This window comes from Panthera onca, chromosome E1 (assembly GCF_046562875.1).
Source record: "Panthera onca isolate mPanOnc1 chromosome E1, mPanOnc1 haplotype 2, whole genome shotgun sequence".
NCBI lineage: Eukaryota > Metazoa > Chordata > Mammalia > Carnivora > Felidae > Panthera > Panthera onca.
This window is the reverse complement of record NC_138352.1, coordinates 36,475,490-36,492,888: the sequence shown is the minus strand read 5'-3', so window position 1 is coordinate 36,492,888 and position 17,399 is coordinate 36,475,490. Positions and strand designations below refer to the sequence as shown.

Sequence of the window (17,399 nt, the reverse complement as noted above, 5' to 3'; positions counted from 1 at the left end):
CGTCATGTATCTCTTACGTCCTAGAAGGGGTGGGGGAGAGAGGTTCTATCATCTCAGTTCATTATGTTGCCAGTACCAGCTCAGCATTTGTTTAGTATGAATGGAAACAACCTAGATATCATTTGATAAGGGCAACAGGTACACATATATACAAATGATTATGAGGCTGTGTGCCAAATGTTAACTGAATTATCTCTAAAAGGTGAATATCTCTAAGAAGAGTAACTGAGAATTTGTTACTTTCTTTAGATTTCTGACTTTTGAATAACTTAACAATTTTTATTTTTATAGTTGAGAAAATGAAGCTTTCTTCATTTTTTTTTTTTTTTTACAAAAAAAATAAAACGGGTCTCAAAGAGCATCAGCGGGAGCTGAGAGGAGAACAAAAATAACACTTAACATTTATTGAACACTATATATACCAGACACTGTTAGATCGGTTAGTCTCCAAAAGCATGGAAGACTGTCTTTTATAAGGGAAGCTAGGGTCTCAGAGAAGGAGCAATAAATAGGTTTTCTCAGAAAAGTGGAAAAATGGCTAGGATGTTCTCAGTAAGTGGTGAATAAAAAAGCTATATGTTTTTGTACTGTGTAATTTTCAATTACGTAATATGAAAACTGTGTGTGGAAAGTATTTCTTTAATCACTCAGGAATAAACATTTGTTACAATGAAAAGAATATAGCAGAGCTAAAGATAAAAAATAAGCTGGAAAGGAGACTGTTTTGTATTCACACATTCTTTTCATGGTATCAAAGAACTGGAGTCATGTGTACAAAACTATGGCCTGTACGTGATATGATCAATAGCCAGCACTTACATTGCAAAGCACAGTATATGCCAATCTCTAATGTGAGTTAATTTCTGCATTTTAATTTCTGCTTTTTTACTTCTGTCTCTGGCACATATTATGAACAAAACACCCACAGTCACTGAAGCACTTACTAAGTGACTAAGTGTAAAGTACTCTGAAAGGTACTTTAATTTTTTTTTTTTTTCAACGTTTTTTATTTATTTTTGGGACAGAGAGAGACAGAGCATGAACGGGGGAGGGGCAGAGAGAGAGGGAGACACAGAATCGGAAACAGGCTCCAGGCTCCGAGCCATCAGCCCAGAGCCTGACACGGGGCTCGAACTCACAGACCGCGAGATCGTGACCTGGCTGAAGTCGGACGCTTAACCGACTGCGCCACCCAGGCGCCCTGAAAGGTACTTTAAAGACTAAAGGACTCAGCTCACCATCTTCGCTCGAACGTCATAAAAGTGCATGTCTAACAAGGAGGCTCTTTTACCTCACAAACTAAATCCCTCTAAATGAGATTCAAAACAAATGTCCACAGAAAATTTACAGCAATACTGAAATTTACTGAATTTTGGGAGTCTCCATCTAAAACAGGTTAATAGCATCAAATCTGGGGAGGGTTTGAAAAACGCTACAGTGTGGCAGAAAGAAAGAGCTAGAACTTAAAACCAAAGGACCTATGACTGAGGTGTGGGATCTTGGGCAAATCAGTTACTCACACTGAGCTGCAGAATCTCCCTTAACTAAAATATGATTATCTACCCTCCCTTATAGGTATTAAATGCAAAAACACCTCAAAGCCATAAGACAAAGTACCATTCAAAAAGATATTATTTTTAGAGAAAAATCAACTATAAAACAAAGCACATGTCAACAACAGATAAGGTAAGAAACAAGTGGGATCCCAAAATATGGCAACGTGATCATCAAGCACATCTTTCCTAATAATCTTCCATCAGAAATACAAGTATATCTAACAAGTGGTCTACTGGTAAACCTTGCATCTCAGCCAAAAGAGAGCAATTATTATTTCACGGTGGTACTTTACCTAGTCATAAATTCCTCAAACTTTGAACTGGTAAGGTTAAGGCTGGACCAATGTGTATCGGCCACAGGTTTGTGCTCTGGAGGACCCAAGTACGCAAGAAGTGTTGCCATCTTATCAAAAGGTCGTCTTCCAACAGCTTTGTGATCCCTAGAAACAGCAAACTACTTAGAAAAAAGCAGCGGTTCACATGTAGCTGTACACATTGCTTTAGTTTATCACTGGTTGCTTTACTTCTTACTGTCAGCTGGTGGTTCCCGATGATTTGTAAAAACAGCAACAAAAGACCTCGAAGGTTGTAAATATACACGGAGACATCTTAGAAATATGACCACTCCCCAAACTACAAAATTTACATAAAAATTCATTTTTTCTAGTATTCTTAATCCATTACCATTAAACAAGCAGTAAGTAAAAATAACATTGTAATCTAGTTTTTCACAGGATGAAAAGAATCCTTCTTGAGAAACTCCTCTTTATGAATTGGACATATTTGTCCTTGGTATCACATCTCTGCTTAACCATGGTAAATACGGATTTTCAGTAACTATTAAGCATTTAAAACTACACGAGAATAACAAGATACCATTTCACAAACATCAAATCGGCAAAAATTAGGACGTTTACTAATGTCAACTTTGGTGAGGATGTGTATAAAGAGGTACTCTCACTCAGTGCTGATCAAAGTGTAAATGAGCATGTACACTTTGAAAAGTAATGGAGCGGTATCTAGAAAAGGTAGGGCTGTGTGTACCCCAGAACCCAGCAATCACACATTCAGGTAATACACAAGAAGACAAATATGAAGCATATTTATTATATTACTATTTAGAACAGTGAAAATCAAGAAACAGGCCTAAATATCCATCAATTAGGAAATGTGAAAATAAATTTTGATATAGTCATTCAATAAAATACTAACATAAGTTAATGGTAAATCTCAAACAGGATATTGTGTGAAGAGACTTATTCGCTATATAATTTATGCAAAATTTTTAAAGATTATTTATGAGAGAGTGAGAGCGGGGGAGGAGCAGAGAGCGAGGGAGACACAGAATCCAAAGCAGGCTCCAGGCTCTGAGCTCTCAAGCACAGAGCACGATGCAGGGCTTGAACCCATGAACAGTGCAATCATGACCTGAGCCAAAGTCGGACGCTTAACCGACTGAGCCACCCAGGCGTCCCAATTTCTGCAAATTTTTAAAACACACAAAGCTATGTTATATATGCCTATAATTTCCTTATTTTGTCAGTTTCATAGAGAGAAGTAATAGCTTTTCCCCCAAGAAACAAAATGTTATAAAGATCTGAAGTAAAATAAGCAAACTAATGTTAAAGCTAGTTGGTAGACGTGGGTCTCTGTTATATTACAGCCTATACTCTTCTGTATGTTTGGAATTTTTTTTTGAAATATCCGAATTTTTAAAATCTCTGTAGCATCAAGCTACACGAATATGTATGTGAATTATGTAAGAGAAATGAATGTTTGCATTTAAAAGTTCACAGTTTATTTGCGTGTCACACAGACAAAGCATCTTCATCCTTTTATGTCCCAGCATACTTCGGTCATGCCAGTGTCACTTTAACCCAGTAACCCTTCATGAAGGATTAAAATGCTCTCTCTTTTAAACTACCATCTCTTTATTAGTTAGCCTTAGCTTCATGGTCTTCTAGCATTCCCATGAATGAGCAAACCATTTTTATTAGCATTTAAGATTTTTCTGGACTCATTTTACATTTGTAAGAGGAATGCGTGGGAATTTGGGCTGTTTATACACATACACAACTTGAAAGGGCAGCAAGTGATTCAGGCTACAATAGGCTTTAAAAACAGCTAATAAACCAATACCCAAGTTAATACTTTTCAATTATTGGGTATTTTCTACATAAAGCTTTATTTTCAAATACTTAGAGTATCACAAATAGAATCAGAACGCTGGCAATGTTTTAATTATTAAATTCCCTAGAATTAGCTGCTCTTTAGATTCAGATACCAATACTCATTTGAACTTCTAGTAAATGTAAACTCCCCTATATCTTGTTGCACACGTTTGATGTTTTGCAAACCAGAAAAATCCAAAGGGCTAATTTGTGATTTTTTTTAGCTTAATACTTTAAAAAAAAAAAAAAAAGTCTGTAGCACCAGGTAGACTTGTTCATCATTTCATACGAGTCAACCGCTTGCCTATTTAAGAGTTTAGGGCTCTACATTTCTCTTTCCAAACCTTAATTCCTATTCTAAGCAGATGCAGAGTAAAAAAGCATTATTCGTGCACAATAATTTTTATAAATTTAAACTAAGAGTTTTCAAAATCTGCATGACTGCGAAATCTTACCTGTTACTGGAAAGATACTGGCCAATTTTCTCTTGATTGTTCCAGAGTAGACGATGTAAAGCAAGCACATTGCCATCACTGATGAAGGAGAGACTATGATTTACTGCATCACTGGTAGGACAATCAGATGCTATATCAAGGAAAAACCTTAAAAAATACAAAGCCATTAGAATTTTTAAAAACTAGATGCACTCATATATATGTTTGAATCAAACTGATCTGAAGTAACTTTGTAAAATAACTGACATTACAAGTATGGAGGACTATAAGTATTATTCACATGTGACTGTCATTAAACACAGGAAGAGACAAGGAGAAAGTTGGTTTTCCATTTTCCATACCCGGCTTCAGCTTCATGGTAGGTTCTGAAGTCAGGCAACAACAAAATTTAGATAGATGAGACTTTGGATCGAAGCCAGTACAGTACTTTATAGATAAAGAAATGGAGACCAAGACAAGACAAAAGACTTCCCCAAAGTTACACAGCTGGTTAGGTCAGAGCCAGGATGAGAACCTTTGTTCTCTTAACTTTCTATGGGTAGTCAATCTGCTGGAATATGAATCCTATGCTGACATTCACTTTTCTCTTCAATAGAGCTTTGCAGTCCAACAATATGCCTTTTAAATGCCAACTAGACAGAAACTGGTAAGAACAACAATGAAAAACTGCAAGCAGAGTTGCCCAAGTCCAGCTTAGACTATGAGATCAGTTAGTTTCACACTGCATGAAAAGTAGAATTCTGGACTTTAACTTACATTTACAAAGCATTTTCTCATACACTACCTCATTTGTTTCTCTAAAATCAACTCAGAACACAAACAGTTTTGCCCCTATTTACAGATAAGCCCACAACTCAGAGAGATAAAGAGAAAGAACTAGTTAGTTATGGCACCTCACAGACCTCAAGTTTTCTAAAATCATAAAACTTCAACAGCTATCATTATTCCTTTGAGTAACTTTTTAGTTCAGGTACACTTCCAAAACGAAGTATCAAAAATATTCTAACATCAAAATATTGTCATTATACACTATTAAGCATAATATGTGCCATTTTGGCTTTAGTTTTTACTAGAAAGAATCTTTTCCTTTTTCCTCTCCCCCATATTATAGCAACTTCAAATCTTTTATTTTAGTAGATGTGCCAAAAATCCCTGCTAGTTTTCAAGTATGGAAGTCACTATCAAATTATCAAGAATATGGATTTATTTCGCTACTGTCTCTTATAGTAAAAGAAAATAAGATTAACTCTGCTCTTGACCTAGAGCGGGAAGAGGAAAAAAACCTACACAGGAGCTCCACATAGACCAAGTACACAGACTTAAGTGAAACTGACAATATTTAAATCAGATAGAGCACTCCTACCTCCGCGCTGCATCAAAGTTGCTTTTCACAAAATCATTAAAAGGCCGCATATGCTCTTCTTTTGTGAAGAGAACATGATTGGCAATGCTCTGAAGTATCTAAATAATAAAACACGGTTATAAATCAGATCATTCATTGCATGAAGTGTATATGTTCGCATATTCTTTACAAAAAACTAATTTTCTCATCAATATAATTTCTATTGCTGAGTAAATTATTCCTCATGCTATAAATATTAGGTGTTGTTTCTATTCTTTCCCAAATTACTACATATATATATATACACACACACACACACACACACACACACACACACATATACACATGTTTACATATATAAAAATACATATTAAAATTTTTAATGTCTTCTTTTAATAAAAACTCATACAGTCTCCATTTCAGTCTCCACTTTAGAATTTCCAGAATGAATATATAGAAAACTATCTTTAGGAGACATTTGTTAAGATATTTTCCCACGATAATAATGTCCATCAGATATCAGTCTAATGAATTCCTTTGTAATTTAACAACTGAAAATAAAACAAAAGCATATAAGTGAAAACCACAGGCTATTTCAAAAATAAACTCAAGTGTGAGTACAGAAAATACAAAAAACTGAAAATTTAGTTGGAAGAGAAATTTAAAATAGATTAGCAAAATAAGTCTTCACCTTTGACATTAACTTCAAGCCCCTTTCAATTCTAGGTGGCGGCTTTTTATCTAAAATCCCTGCTTCATACGGTGAGACAATGGCAGGATTGATAAATCTGAGGAACATGGCACTTCCCACCGCACCGATGCTGTTCTGAGGGAAACGCTGGCTAACCACCTAAAAATAAGGAGTTGAGAACTGATTATATGGTTTGAATTTAAAAAGGAAATGGGAAGAAAGAGCTCGAGGGTCAGACTTTGGCACAAAAACTCTGAACAGATCAAGCCTTGTAAACAACACATTTCTATTTTTTTCCTACTCCCCAAACATCAGTAAATAAAGCTTATCCTCAATTCTTGCCCTCCACCCCTTTTGAAGCACAACAAAGGTATCTTTAAAAAAAAAAAAAAAAAGAAAGAAAGAAAGAAAAAGAAACTCTTCATGAATGAGTGATGGAGAGAGACCTAAAAAAAGATCTTGCATTTATCATTGTTGTTTATACTGCAAGTTTGGTAAGTAACAAAAGCACACCAAATTTTCACACAAAGATTACCATATTTTACCAAGATTAACAGACATGAGAGTGCGGTCAACTCTTATAAGGCAAAGCTAAGTTTTCAACAGCATACCCCAAAACATCTAATATCTAACAGTAAATACTTACATTTTGTTGTATACCTGGTACAACCACGTGTCTTGAACAAAATGCTTGCCATACACAAACAAAGGTTAGGTTTTTTTTAGATTCCTATCAAGAGAAAACACTTACAAGTAACGTTGCCAGTTCCTTTTCTTCCTCAGAATGCTTTTTAAGATAACGACCTATTATTTAAATCATGAAGGAAAAGGAATTCTTGGGGATCTAAACAGATCACACCAGCAGAAGAGAGAACCCCTATGTGTACCTCAATGTGCAATTCTGTCAAATAAAAAAAGTGAAGGAAACAAGAAATAGTTGCTCACACTGAAAAACAATGTGAGCCCAATATTTAAGATGGGTTTTTCTCTTTTTATAAAACATTCTACCTTGAAGGTAAAGTAACAGGCACATTAGATTGGGAAAAGTGTTACGAAACTGGCTCGGGGCCCATCTCTTTCTAGTTACTGTTTTAACACAGGAAAATTATATTACTCTAAAATGTACATGTTTTACAGATAATACACACACACACTTATTTTGAAAGAACACTTGTGTAACACTTTAATCTCCACAATTACGCTTGCTCAGTGTAGCTGACGGCTGCATAAAGCCGTGGTGATCCCAACAGCCAAGCCGCACGCAGCACTGCAGTCGATATGCTAAGATTCCAGGGATAAACCTACATTTCAGAGGACGGTGAGGGAAAATGAGAAAATGGGCTTTCTGTGCAGAATGCCACGTAACTCTAGTTCGCTTTCCAATGCCTTAATAAAGTAATACTCCTTGTCATGAATTCGCACAGCTCACTGACTCCAGATTAACTCCGGGAAGAATAAGGATTATTTCATTTCATTCTCTTCCCTTTAGGGCTTCGTGTAGTATATACATTTTCAATGTCTTCTTATTCGCTGCCTAAAATCTCTAAATAGTGTTCTGCCGTATCTGAGGGAATTAGTAAATATAAGATTTCAGACGATTCAGGTTTTCAAGCCCAAGAACACCCTCTCAAGCGGCGCTAACACGCAGGAGTTGTAACTAACATATTCTCACCTTCATTTACACTACGTAGCTCAGGAAGCTTTCTTGTGTTACAGCGCTCTGGGTGCTACCGCGTGAAGGACAACCTTGCTGTACTTCACTCAAAGGAAGCTGCTGTAGACGGCTAAATACAGCAGCCTTACTAGAACAGCTTTAAAACCCAAATACTGTTTGAGAGTTATTTTTAGCCGAAATACAGTTTTAGAAATAGAATTAAGAAGAAAATTCAAGTGCTTTTACTATTCCAGTATAGTATTTAACCTTTCGGAGAAGAGGAACAGACAAATGAATATATACATTCACACAGACCAAATTCTTCATACAATTTCACAATGTTCAGGGACCACCATTGCTACCGAGTGGTTCTTTCAGAACTCCCAAATTTTCATCTTAAAACAGAAGAAACTTAACAACAAATCTACAAAATTGTAAAGCTTGTAAAGAGTTAGCAAGAAGAGGATTAAAAACTGCTTTATATTTAATTGTAAACAGGTTGTTTGAAAGGAACAGCCATATATTCAGATTAATCCGTTAAAATCCTAAAACAGTTTTTAAAAATTGAAAGCCATAATTTGGTTTCCAAAGAACCAATTAATTTATAAAATACTAACCTGCTGTGAAAACATCTCTCAAAAACCAGTAACTTGTACACATATTTTTCAAAGTAGCTACTTACTAGTTTTGTCTAGAACAAAAAAGTTTTAAAGTGTGACTCACATTTATACCTGATTTATACTTAATACTATTAATCTCGTAATATAATGAAAAGGGAGAATACTGTCAAACTTCTGAAAAGTACTACATTTTCACTATCCTCCATATCTTCAAAGTTAATTCTCGTCAATACTCAAAGTACCCACACCTCAGAAACACACATTGTTTCTGGTATCATATAATTATGCATCCCAATGATGACAGTATCAGTATATTTTTGGAACTAAAACCTTACAAAATGTACTCAATATCAATCAAAATGCTGTATAACAAGTTTCATGAGACAATTTATAAAAATAGTTCTTTCTCTTTCACCACTAATGGACATCAACGTAATTTTACCTCATAATATACATACTCAAGTGTTTTATTTTTTAAGCTACAAAAATCTAATTTAGATCCCAAACACATTCTGCACAAAAGGTCAAAGTTGGGCTAGTCTGTACTCTGAAACCAGTTACCAGTCAAATGTCCTCTTTACTCCCTCGAGTGAAATCTGAACAACATGGTACAAATAAATGCAGTCATAAACTTTACACAGCAAGAGGATCACTACGCAAACATGCTTAATTCCCGGAGTTAGGTAGACAATTAACTTCTAGAAGGAGATCTGATTACACATTATATGTTTGAGCATAATAAGAGGACATATCTATGACTATGCAGCTAATATACCAGAAGCCAGAACCTTCACTCTATATTTTACATATTCTGATCCATTATCCATATACCCCAAAAGAGTTAGCTTGCTTTTTAAAGAAAAGATCATTAGATTCATAAGCCAGCAACTCCATAAACTGACATTTTAAATTTATGATGACTATGTTGTCTTCATACTTTAGAATGTGTTCCAAAATACCTCAAATTACCAATTAGTTTCCCTTTGTTTCCATGAGGACCTCATATCACCTGTGCTGAGAGATACATTCCAAAACTCAGTGTTACCCAGAAACTTAAAAAAAAATCTGAAAATAACACTAGCAGAAAATAACATTTCAAGGAACAATTTTAGACAAAATCTTAATAAATAAAGCAATGTTAGGAAGGCTAGAAAACATGCTCTAGAGAAACACAGAAAGCCAGAATTTTAATTTATGTGATACACTACACAATGCCATTAGTAAAACACTGAACGGGTGTTAGAAACGGTAAATTAATTTCAACAGTGATGGTGTATACGTGTTAAACTCACATATGCTGAGAATTAGAAGCATTAGAAAGGAATGTTTTTATTAAGCAAGAAAGCCATCCAATCCACTTGCTCACAGCTGACCCAACTTACTTAACATACTCAAAATCGTGAATGTACATAAGCATAGTTGTCTAAATTTTAATCTAGTTCTGAATTTAAAACAGAAGCCTATTATTTGTAAAGCTTAGACAAGGAATCAAAGATGAAACCAAATGAATATTCTAAATTTTACCTTCGTACGTAAACCGCCTACATGACTCCTAAACGTTTTTGTTTTTGTTTTTTTTTTAACATCTTTCTCTAAAATCATTTGGATTATATGAACAAAGATAATGCTCGGCCTGGTACGTCATAGTGACAGACAATGACAAATTTAAAATGAATGAATCTGGACCAAATTCTACTCATGGGAAGAAAATAAAATTATGACTACTGTAATTTTCTTCCTTTTAATTAGGACAAGTTCATAGAAACAGGCAGATGTTTGCAAAATGAGGTGTTTCTATACAAAATGGACTCAATGAGTTTTCTGTTATTTCAAAAGTACTATATTCTCAGTCCCAATAGTCTAATCGTGACTTTCTCTAAGGTAAACGTTTATCATTAGGATTTTTATAATCTAAGCACAAATATCTAAATTCTGGCTCAGACTCTCTAGATAAAAATATAAAAAGTAAAAAAGAAAACAAAAAGAAACTGCAACTTTCAGGTAAGATTTAGAAAGTGACACTTTCCCTCCGTGTATTTCTAACAATGAAGAGAAACTTTCACCTCTAGGAAAAGAAACCATTCACATTACCTGCAACAAGAAGCAAGAATGAAGAGAGTCAGCATTTCCTAAGGCCTTGAAATTAAGTTTCTTTTGCATTCATTTATAATTTTTAAAATAACAATAATAAAATTAGACCAGAGATATCCAATGCAACAAATGCCCCCAAAACGCCTTTGGGATAAATCAAACCAAAGGAACACAGAGAATGTTTCAATGTAACTTAATTCCAGGGTTAATTGAAATGAAAGCTATTTTGTGCCAGAATTAGTAGAATGATTTTACAGTGAAGGTCAAATAGGCTGAAGTGAAGATGTTCTTAACAAACAGCAAAAGATTTTTGTTTTGCTTTGAAAGAAACAGCTAATAAAAAGTTCTCCAAACTTACTGATTTTTTGTTTTCCTTTTTTTCTTTTACTGTAGCTTTATTCAGTAGGGAGTGGCAAGTTGCCTACAGGACAGAGATGAGCACAAACAAGTCACAGCACCAACTACATACAGCAACAAAAACAATGTTGGCTTGTACATAAAATTACATGATCAAATGTAACACAAATGGAATCAACAAAAAATTAGAAATCAACTGAATTTCGAGGGATGAATTTTATTTCTGGATTTTAATTTTTATCACATTTTCAAGCCAAAGCACTAAATAAACAGCGAGAAATGTTGAGACAATCATATCTACTATTTCTGGCTATAAATCACGGAAAAGTTCTCCCCAAGTAAATTTGAGGACATTTCATATTTACATTTCAGTTCATTCCTAGCTTTTGATAAATTTCATGTAAAATGTTCATTACAAGTAGATCACACACTAAAAACACTTCCATGTGTCTACATAATTTTTTCTTGATAAATACTTCTCTGTGTATCCTTCAATTGACTTAAAGTTCTTTTTTCAATAGCTGGCATTTAATTTAGACCTAATGATTTAAAAAATAAACATTAAATGACTATATATAAAGGGAAAATTCACTTCAGAGATTCTCAATTAAAAATGTGTCGCTCTTAAAATTTCACATATTTTTCTGTTGGCAGGCTACTTCCTGAAAAAGTTCTAATCAGAGGAGGTTAAAAGCTCTGCAACGTTTGGAAGAAGAATGTTATCAGCTCAACTAGAAATAAGCATTAATTAATATTAAAGTGAAGAAACTGCAGAGAAAATTATAGAATAAAACTTAGAAGCCGCTTAAAATTTTTCACATATTTGACTATCAGAATGTATCAAAAAACAAAATACCAAAAAGGAAAAACAAAACAAAACAAAAACAAAACCCACAGACATACTGGCTTCACCTCTCAGAGTTCCTTCTAAGCCAAAGAGTTCTTTTTAAATTAAGACTCCTGGTTAGATCAGACGAGGCACAACAATTTTTTAAAATATCTTTAAAACCAAATTAGATCCACCATACATGGCATTTTATTCTAGGAATTCAGTGCATTCAACACCATAACCTTAAAGTTAATTTGACATTTGTTCACCCATCCGTCCATCCATCCATCCAAGTAGTTACTGTGCGTCTAACATGCCAGATACCATTCTAGGCATCAGGAAACAGCAGTAGAACAAAAAGACACAGTCCTTCTCTCACGGAGCTCTGGTTCAAACTTTAGACTATATACAAAAGTACTAGTAACCAAATAGATCACCAAAACACAGTTTTATGTAACTTTTTTTCAATTATGATGTATAATTATCATTTACAGCCTTTAAAAAACTGGCATGGGGTGCCTGGGTGGCTCGGTTGGTTGAGCGTCCGACTTTGGTTCAGGTCATGATCTTGGGGTTCATGGGTTCGAACCCTGCATTGGGCTCTCTGCTGTCAGCACAGAGCCCGCTTTGGATCCTGTGTCCCACTCTCTCTCTCTGCCCCCTCCCCACTCACACTCTTGCTCTCTCTCAAAAATAAGTTAAAAAATTGTTGTAAACTACTTCTGTTCAGAGAAGCAGATTTACTGGGAAAAGATGACATTTACTTAGAATCATAATATTTGGCTTTCTCAGAATTCTCTCACTATAACTTAAGAGAACATCCATTCTGGGAATTATTTTCTCATTATAGGTATCCCCTGCTTTTTGAAAGTTTGCTTTCACAAAAGACTTACATTAGTACCTATTTTTGCTAACTAAAAGGAATCCAAAGAGAATTTTTGCCTTTATGAGGAAAAAAGCAAAAAATGAGTATTACGACCAGCATCTGTTTTTCAGTGAGCCATTACAGAGGAAGCTCACTCCCCAAGCAGCGAGTTGACCACCGCCAAGCTCCTTCCCCAGGCGCTACTCTCAGTATCAAGTCGCCACAGCTTTGAACTTGTCTAGGAGCATCTGTGCTTTATCTCAACTCATTTTGTGCATCCATTAGCGGGATGTGTCCTAAGGTATCAGAAAAGCCTAAGAGTTCATAAGGGTGTTATGCTTACCATAACACTGGGTGGGATTAAGCATTTCCATTGTGGTGAATGAAAAAGATACTGAGTGTGCACTCAACTTGCCTGTATCCACCATTCATATTATTTACTGACGGAGAGAAAGAATTCTGAAAGTTGCTGAAGTTACTATTGGTTCTTCCAGTAGCAAAGTGGTCTCTTTTAGTCAGCATCCAGTACTGGATGCGATGGGAAGTCTACTGCTTGGGTGGATTGATGGGTAAACAAAGCAAAGGGTTCCATTAAGTTATCTAACACTTCAGGAGACATCCATTTTTTTAGTAAGCGGAAACAGAAAGTACTGGACAATGAGGATCAAAGTGTTGCAAAAGCAGAATTGAAAGGTAGTCATGGGTGGTTTGATCGGTTTTGAGGCAAGAGCAGCTTCATAGCTTAAAGGTTACTGGAGAGAGTGTTTTGGCTGATACTAAAGCTGCCGAAAAGTCCCCAGAAGAACTGAAGAAAATAATTATAGCAGGTGGTTATTCACGTAAACAAGTGTTTAACTGCAATTTATTAGTGGAAAAAGTTGCCACAAAAAACATGTATTTCAATAGAAGAAAAGCAGGCTAAAGGACGCAAGGCATCAAAGGACAGGTTTACCTTAATGCCTACTATTAACACCACTGGTGATGCTGTCCTTAGTCCTCTACTAGTATGCCATTCAGAAAATCCAAGGACACTTAAAGGCACTGATAAGGATATGCTTCTCGTGTTTAAATCACGTCCAAGTGGTTGGAATATCCAAGTGGTTTTTTTCTGAGTGCATGAGTGGATACATTAGTCCTTTTGTTGAAAATACTGTAGAGAAAACAATCGTGATAACAGGTGTCTTCTGATGGTTGAAAACTGTGCTGCTCAGCCACCCAGCATTACTGAGTATGACAGTAACACTGCGGTTGTGTTCTTCCTGTTGAATGTGACGTTGTTGGTACAACCATGTGTCCTAGGCCTAACGGGCACGATTAAAGCTTCCTATATGCAAGAACCAACAGAGAAGCCAACTCGAAAGGATTTTTACAAAGGATCTGGAAAGACTACCATTTAAAACTGGCATTCGCCAACCTTGGAGATCCTCTTGATAAGCTAACAGTCTGGGTGAGAAATGGTGCTTAGTGGATGGTCTCCTGAAGCAGTGAACAATTTTAAAGGCTTCAAACCAACAATAAATACGGCCAAACCAACTGACTTTGGCTAAGGAGGATCAGTTTGTGGAAACTGAATATGTTGTTGAAGGTTTCGGCATTCCATGACCAAGAAGTGACAGATGAAGAGGTGATACAACTCCAAGAGGAGAGAACACCGATCGACAACGAACGCATCAGTGAACGGCCGGACAGTGCAGTTATCCAGGAACTGAACGGGAAGCACTTGAGTGAGATTTTTGCTACAACGGACAGTGCTGCAGTGATTGCAGAAAAGTATGGCTTTAATTTTCAAAGGGCACGTAGGTTTAGGGCAGGTTTGCATAACGTTTTGAGTGCCTACAAATAACTGTAGTATAGAAAAATGCAAGAGGCTGAGCAGTTGAGCATACTGTCGTATTTCAAGCCTTCCACACCAGCCACATTAGCCACGGCAGACGATGAACCTCGACATTTGACATCGAGGCAGGCAGACATAGAAGAAGGCGTAGACGTTAGTGACCTGCTCGCACTGATGGATTTAGACAATGATGAGATGTTAACAGGTGACCCTCTTCCTCTCTCTCCTATACTCCATACTCCTGTACCTCCCACGACCCCAACCTCCAGCACCCCAGCCTAACACACCACTATCACCACCTGTCAGCCCTCTGGTGTGCCGTCTTCCCAATTTTGGGAAGCCAAACTACACTGTACATACATTATTTGTACTTTATACAGGCTGTGTATTTATCATATTATTCTTGTTTTTACTACATGTTAATGTTATTTTAGCTTTTATGTGTTATTTGGTATGATTCAGTAGGCTATTTTGGGGGTCTGAGAACGCTAAGAAAATTTCCATATAAATTAATGGTAAGTACTTCTTCCCTTTATGTCACCTAGGCTTACAAAAGGTTTCACAGGAACACTCCACTTTGGGATAGCGGGGAAAACCTGTATTCCAAAACTATTAGGGGGACAAGTGGAAATAAATACATGGAAAAATGTCTTAATTATAAGTCTCACACATGTTCACAGTTGGCTATTCTTACGTAATCTGAACCCAGTTCACTAAGGAGACATACAAAATAAGAAACCTGGTTAAAGCAGGATTCAAAAAAAGCTTAACAGTCAAAAATATGAACTCAGGAAAAAAGAGGTAATGCTCAGAGAAGTTCATTAGCTATCAATATCCTCACTTTTCAAAATTTTCCAAGCAAGTCCCAAAGCAGGAGCCATGTTTACTAGAGGAAACAATCGACTACTATCCTTCCCAGCAGAACACAGAAGTACAAAGGTACCATTATGTCACTGCCAAAGTCAAGAGGGCAAGAAAAAGCCAGAGGAAAGATGAATAAGAATAAAAGGGCAAACTAAAGGGAAAACTACATTTTGTAGGAGACTCAGTGAAAGAATAACTTGAGATCAAAGCTTTTTTTTAAATTAGTAATTTTAAAATTCTGTTATCACTTATTAAAAAACAAAACCTTATTTATAAATAAAATAGCTCACTTTTGCTCTACCGTACTCTACATTCCAACAAGCTTCAACCTTATTGAAACTTACTTCAACCAGTGCGCTGACACAACATTTAAATAATATTTGTAAAGAGAATAATTTTATGTGAAATTTTAATACGAGAGTTCAGCTCTGCTATAATGCAGGATATTTAATTATGGCATGCTTTAAAAAGTACAACACATAGTATTTTAATAAGCCAGAAATGATTACTTTGCTCTTATTTCTGATTTATGTTCACTACCTCCTCTCTTCCTATGAAAGCTGGCAAGAATCTTGTCTACTTGGGTGGAATGGATAGGAGAATTTATTCCTTCATTACATATTTCCAAGTAGTTACAAAGTGCCAAGCCCTGTTCCTTTTACCTTATCAGAATCATGGCCTCAGATTGGACTCCCAAGTTTGCTGATGACACAAATTTTTTTTTTTCCTTTAGGATGCCAACCACATGAAGAATTTTACTAAAATCTAGTAAAATCATGTAATCAGGTAGTCGGTAACCATTCACTTTTAACTCAAGTCAAAGCCACTGACACTTCAGAAAACGAAATGTTCTCTGAAAACTACTAAGGCCGACCAAGAAGTTGACACATACTATTTTAAATATATGCTCACCATTTCTTGTCTGCCTAGTTTTATAAACAAGAAAAAATGAATCAGATTTGAAGAAAAACCTGAATAGTGCCCCAACTCAAGATATTGTTCACTGTATAGGGTTTCAAATTACAACTAAACTACCCTCTAGTCTCAGATTTAAGTAGCTGAAAAAATTACGTGGGGTTCTCCTAAGCCTCCTTGAGCTATTTTAAAAAGGCAGTAAGAGTAATGATAAATTAAGAAAGTTTAATGCGAGGTATACTTTATCATCTATGTATATGATGACAAGATTTTTTTTGGCTTTTTTCCACCTTTGTTGAGAAATTACTGGCATATGTCACTGTATAAGAAGTTCAAGGCTTACAGCATAATTTGCATATATTGTAAAAATAATTACCACAATAGGTTCAGATAGCATCCATCTTTTCATACAGATACAATAAAAAAAGAAAGACAAAAAGTGTGATGAGAACTCACAGGATTTACTCTCTTAACAACTTTCCTATGTGTCATAGAGCAGGGTTAGCTATAGTCATCAAGTTGTACGTTATGTCCCTAGTACTTCCTTAGTACTGGAAATTTGTACCTTTCGACTACTTTCCTCCAATTTCCTCTGCCTCCAACCTCCACCACAAGTCTGATCTCTTTTTCCATGAGTTTAGCTGTGTTGTTTTTTTTTTCATGGTTCCACATATAGGTGAGATCATACAGTATATTTGTCTCTCACTTATTTCACTTAGCATAATGCCTTCAAGGGCCGTGTATATGGTCACGAATGCCAAGATTTCCTCATTTTGTATGGCTCAATAATATTCCATTTTGTACATACCCACAATTCTTTTAAACCATTCATCTGTTGATGGATCTTTGTTTCCATGCCTTGGCTACTATAAATAATGCTATGAACATGGGGGTGCAGATACCTTTTCAAGTTAGTGTTTTGTTTCCTTTGGATATAGTCCCAGAAGTGGAATTGCTAGATGATGTGGCAGTTCTATGTTTAATTTTTTGAGGATTTTCCATACTGTTTTCCACAGTAGCTATACAATTTACAAATGCACCAACAGTGCACAGGGTTCCCTTTTTTCTCCATCCATGCCAGCATTTGTTATCTCTAGTCTTTTTGATGATGGCCACTCTAACAGGCATGGGTTGATACCTCATTGTGGTTTTTTT

General features: G+C 35.8%; 1 protein-coding gene across 9 annotated transcripts in view; it reads right to left on the bottom strand.

Moving 5' to 3' along the window:
* The window catches only part of NF1 (neurofibromin 1), a 247,498-nt gene that overhangs the window by 98,359 nt on the left and 131,740 nt on the right, over nt 1-17,399 (bottom strand). For 7 of the 9 annotated variants that reach the window (XM_060646729.3, XM_060646737.3, XM_060646735.3 and 4 more), the window contains 5 exons: nt 10,939-11,001; nt 6,216-6,374; nt 5,546-5,643; nt 4,183-4,329; nt 1,850-1,996 (listed from right to left, as the gene is read on the bottom strand). In XM_060646729.3, coding sequence (XP_060502712.1) covers nt 1,850-1,996; nt 4,183-4,329; nt 5,546-5,643; nt 6,216-6,374; nt 10,939-11,001 — 614 coding nt within the window. The remainder of the gene's footprint in view (nt 1-1,849; nt 1,997-4,182; nt 4,330-5,545; nt 5,644-6,215; nt 6,375-10,938; nt 11,002-17,399) is intronic. The other 2 variants (XM_060646733.3, XM_060646736.3) reach the window with 1 other exon arrangement.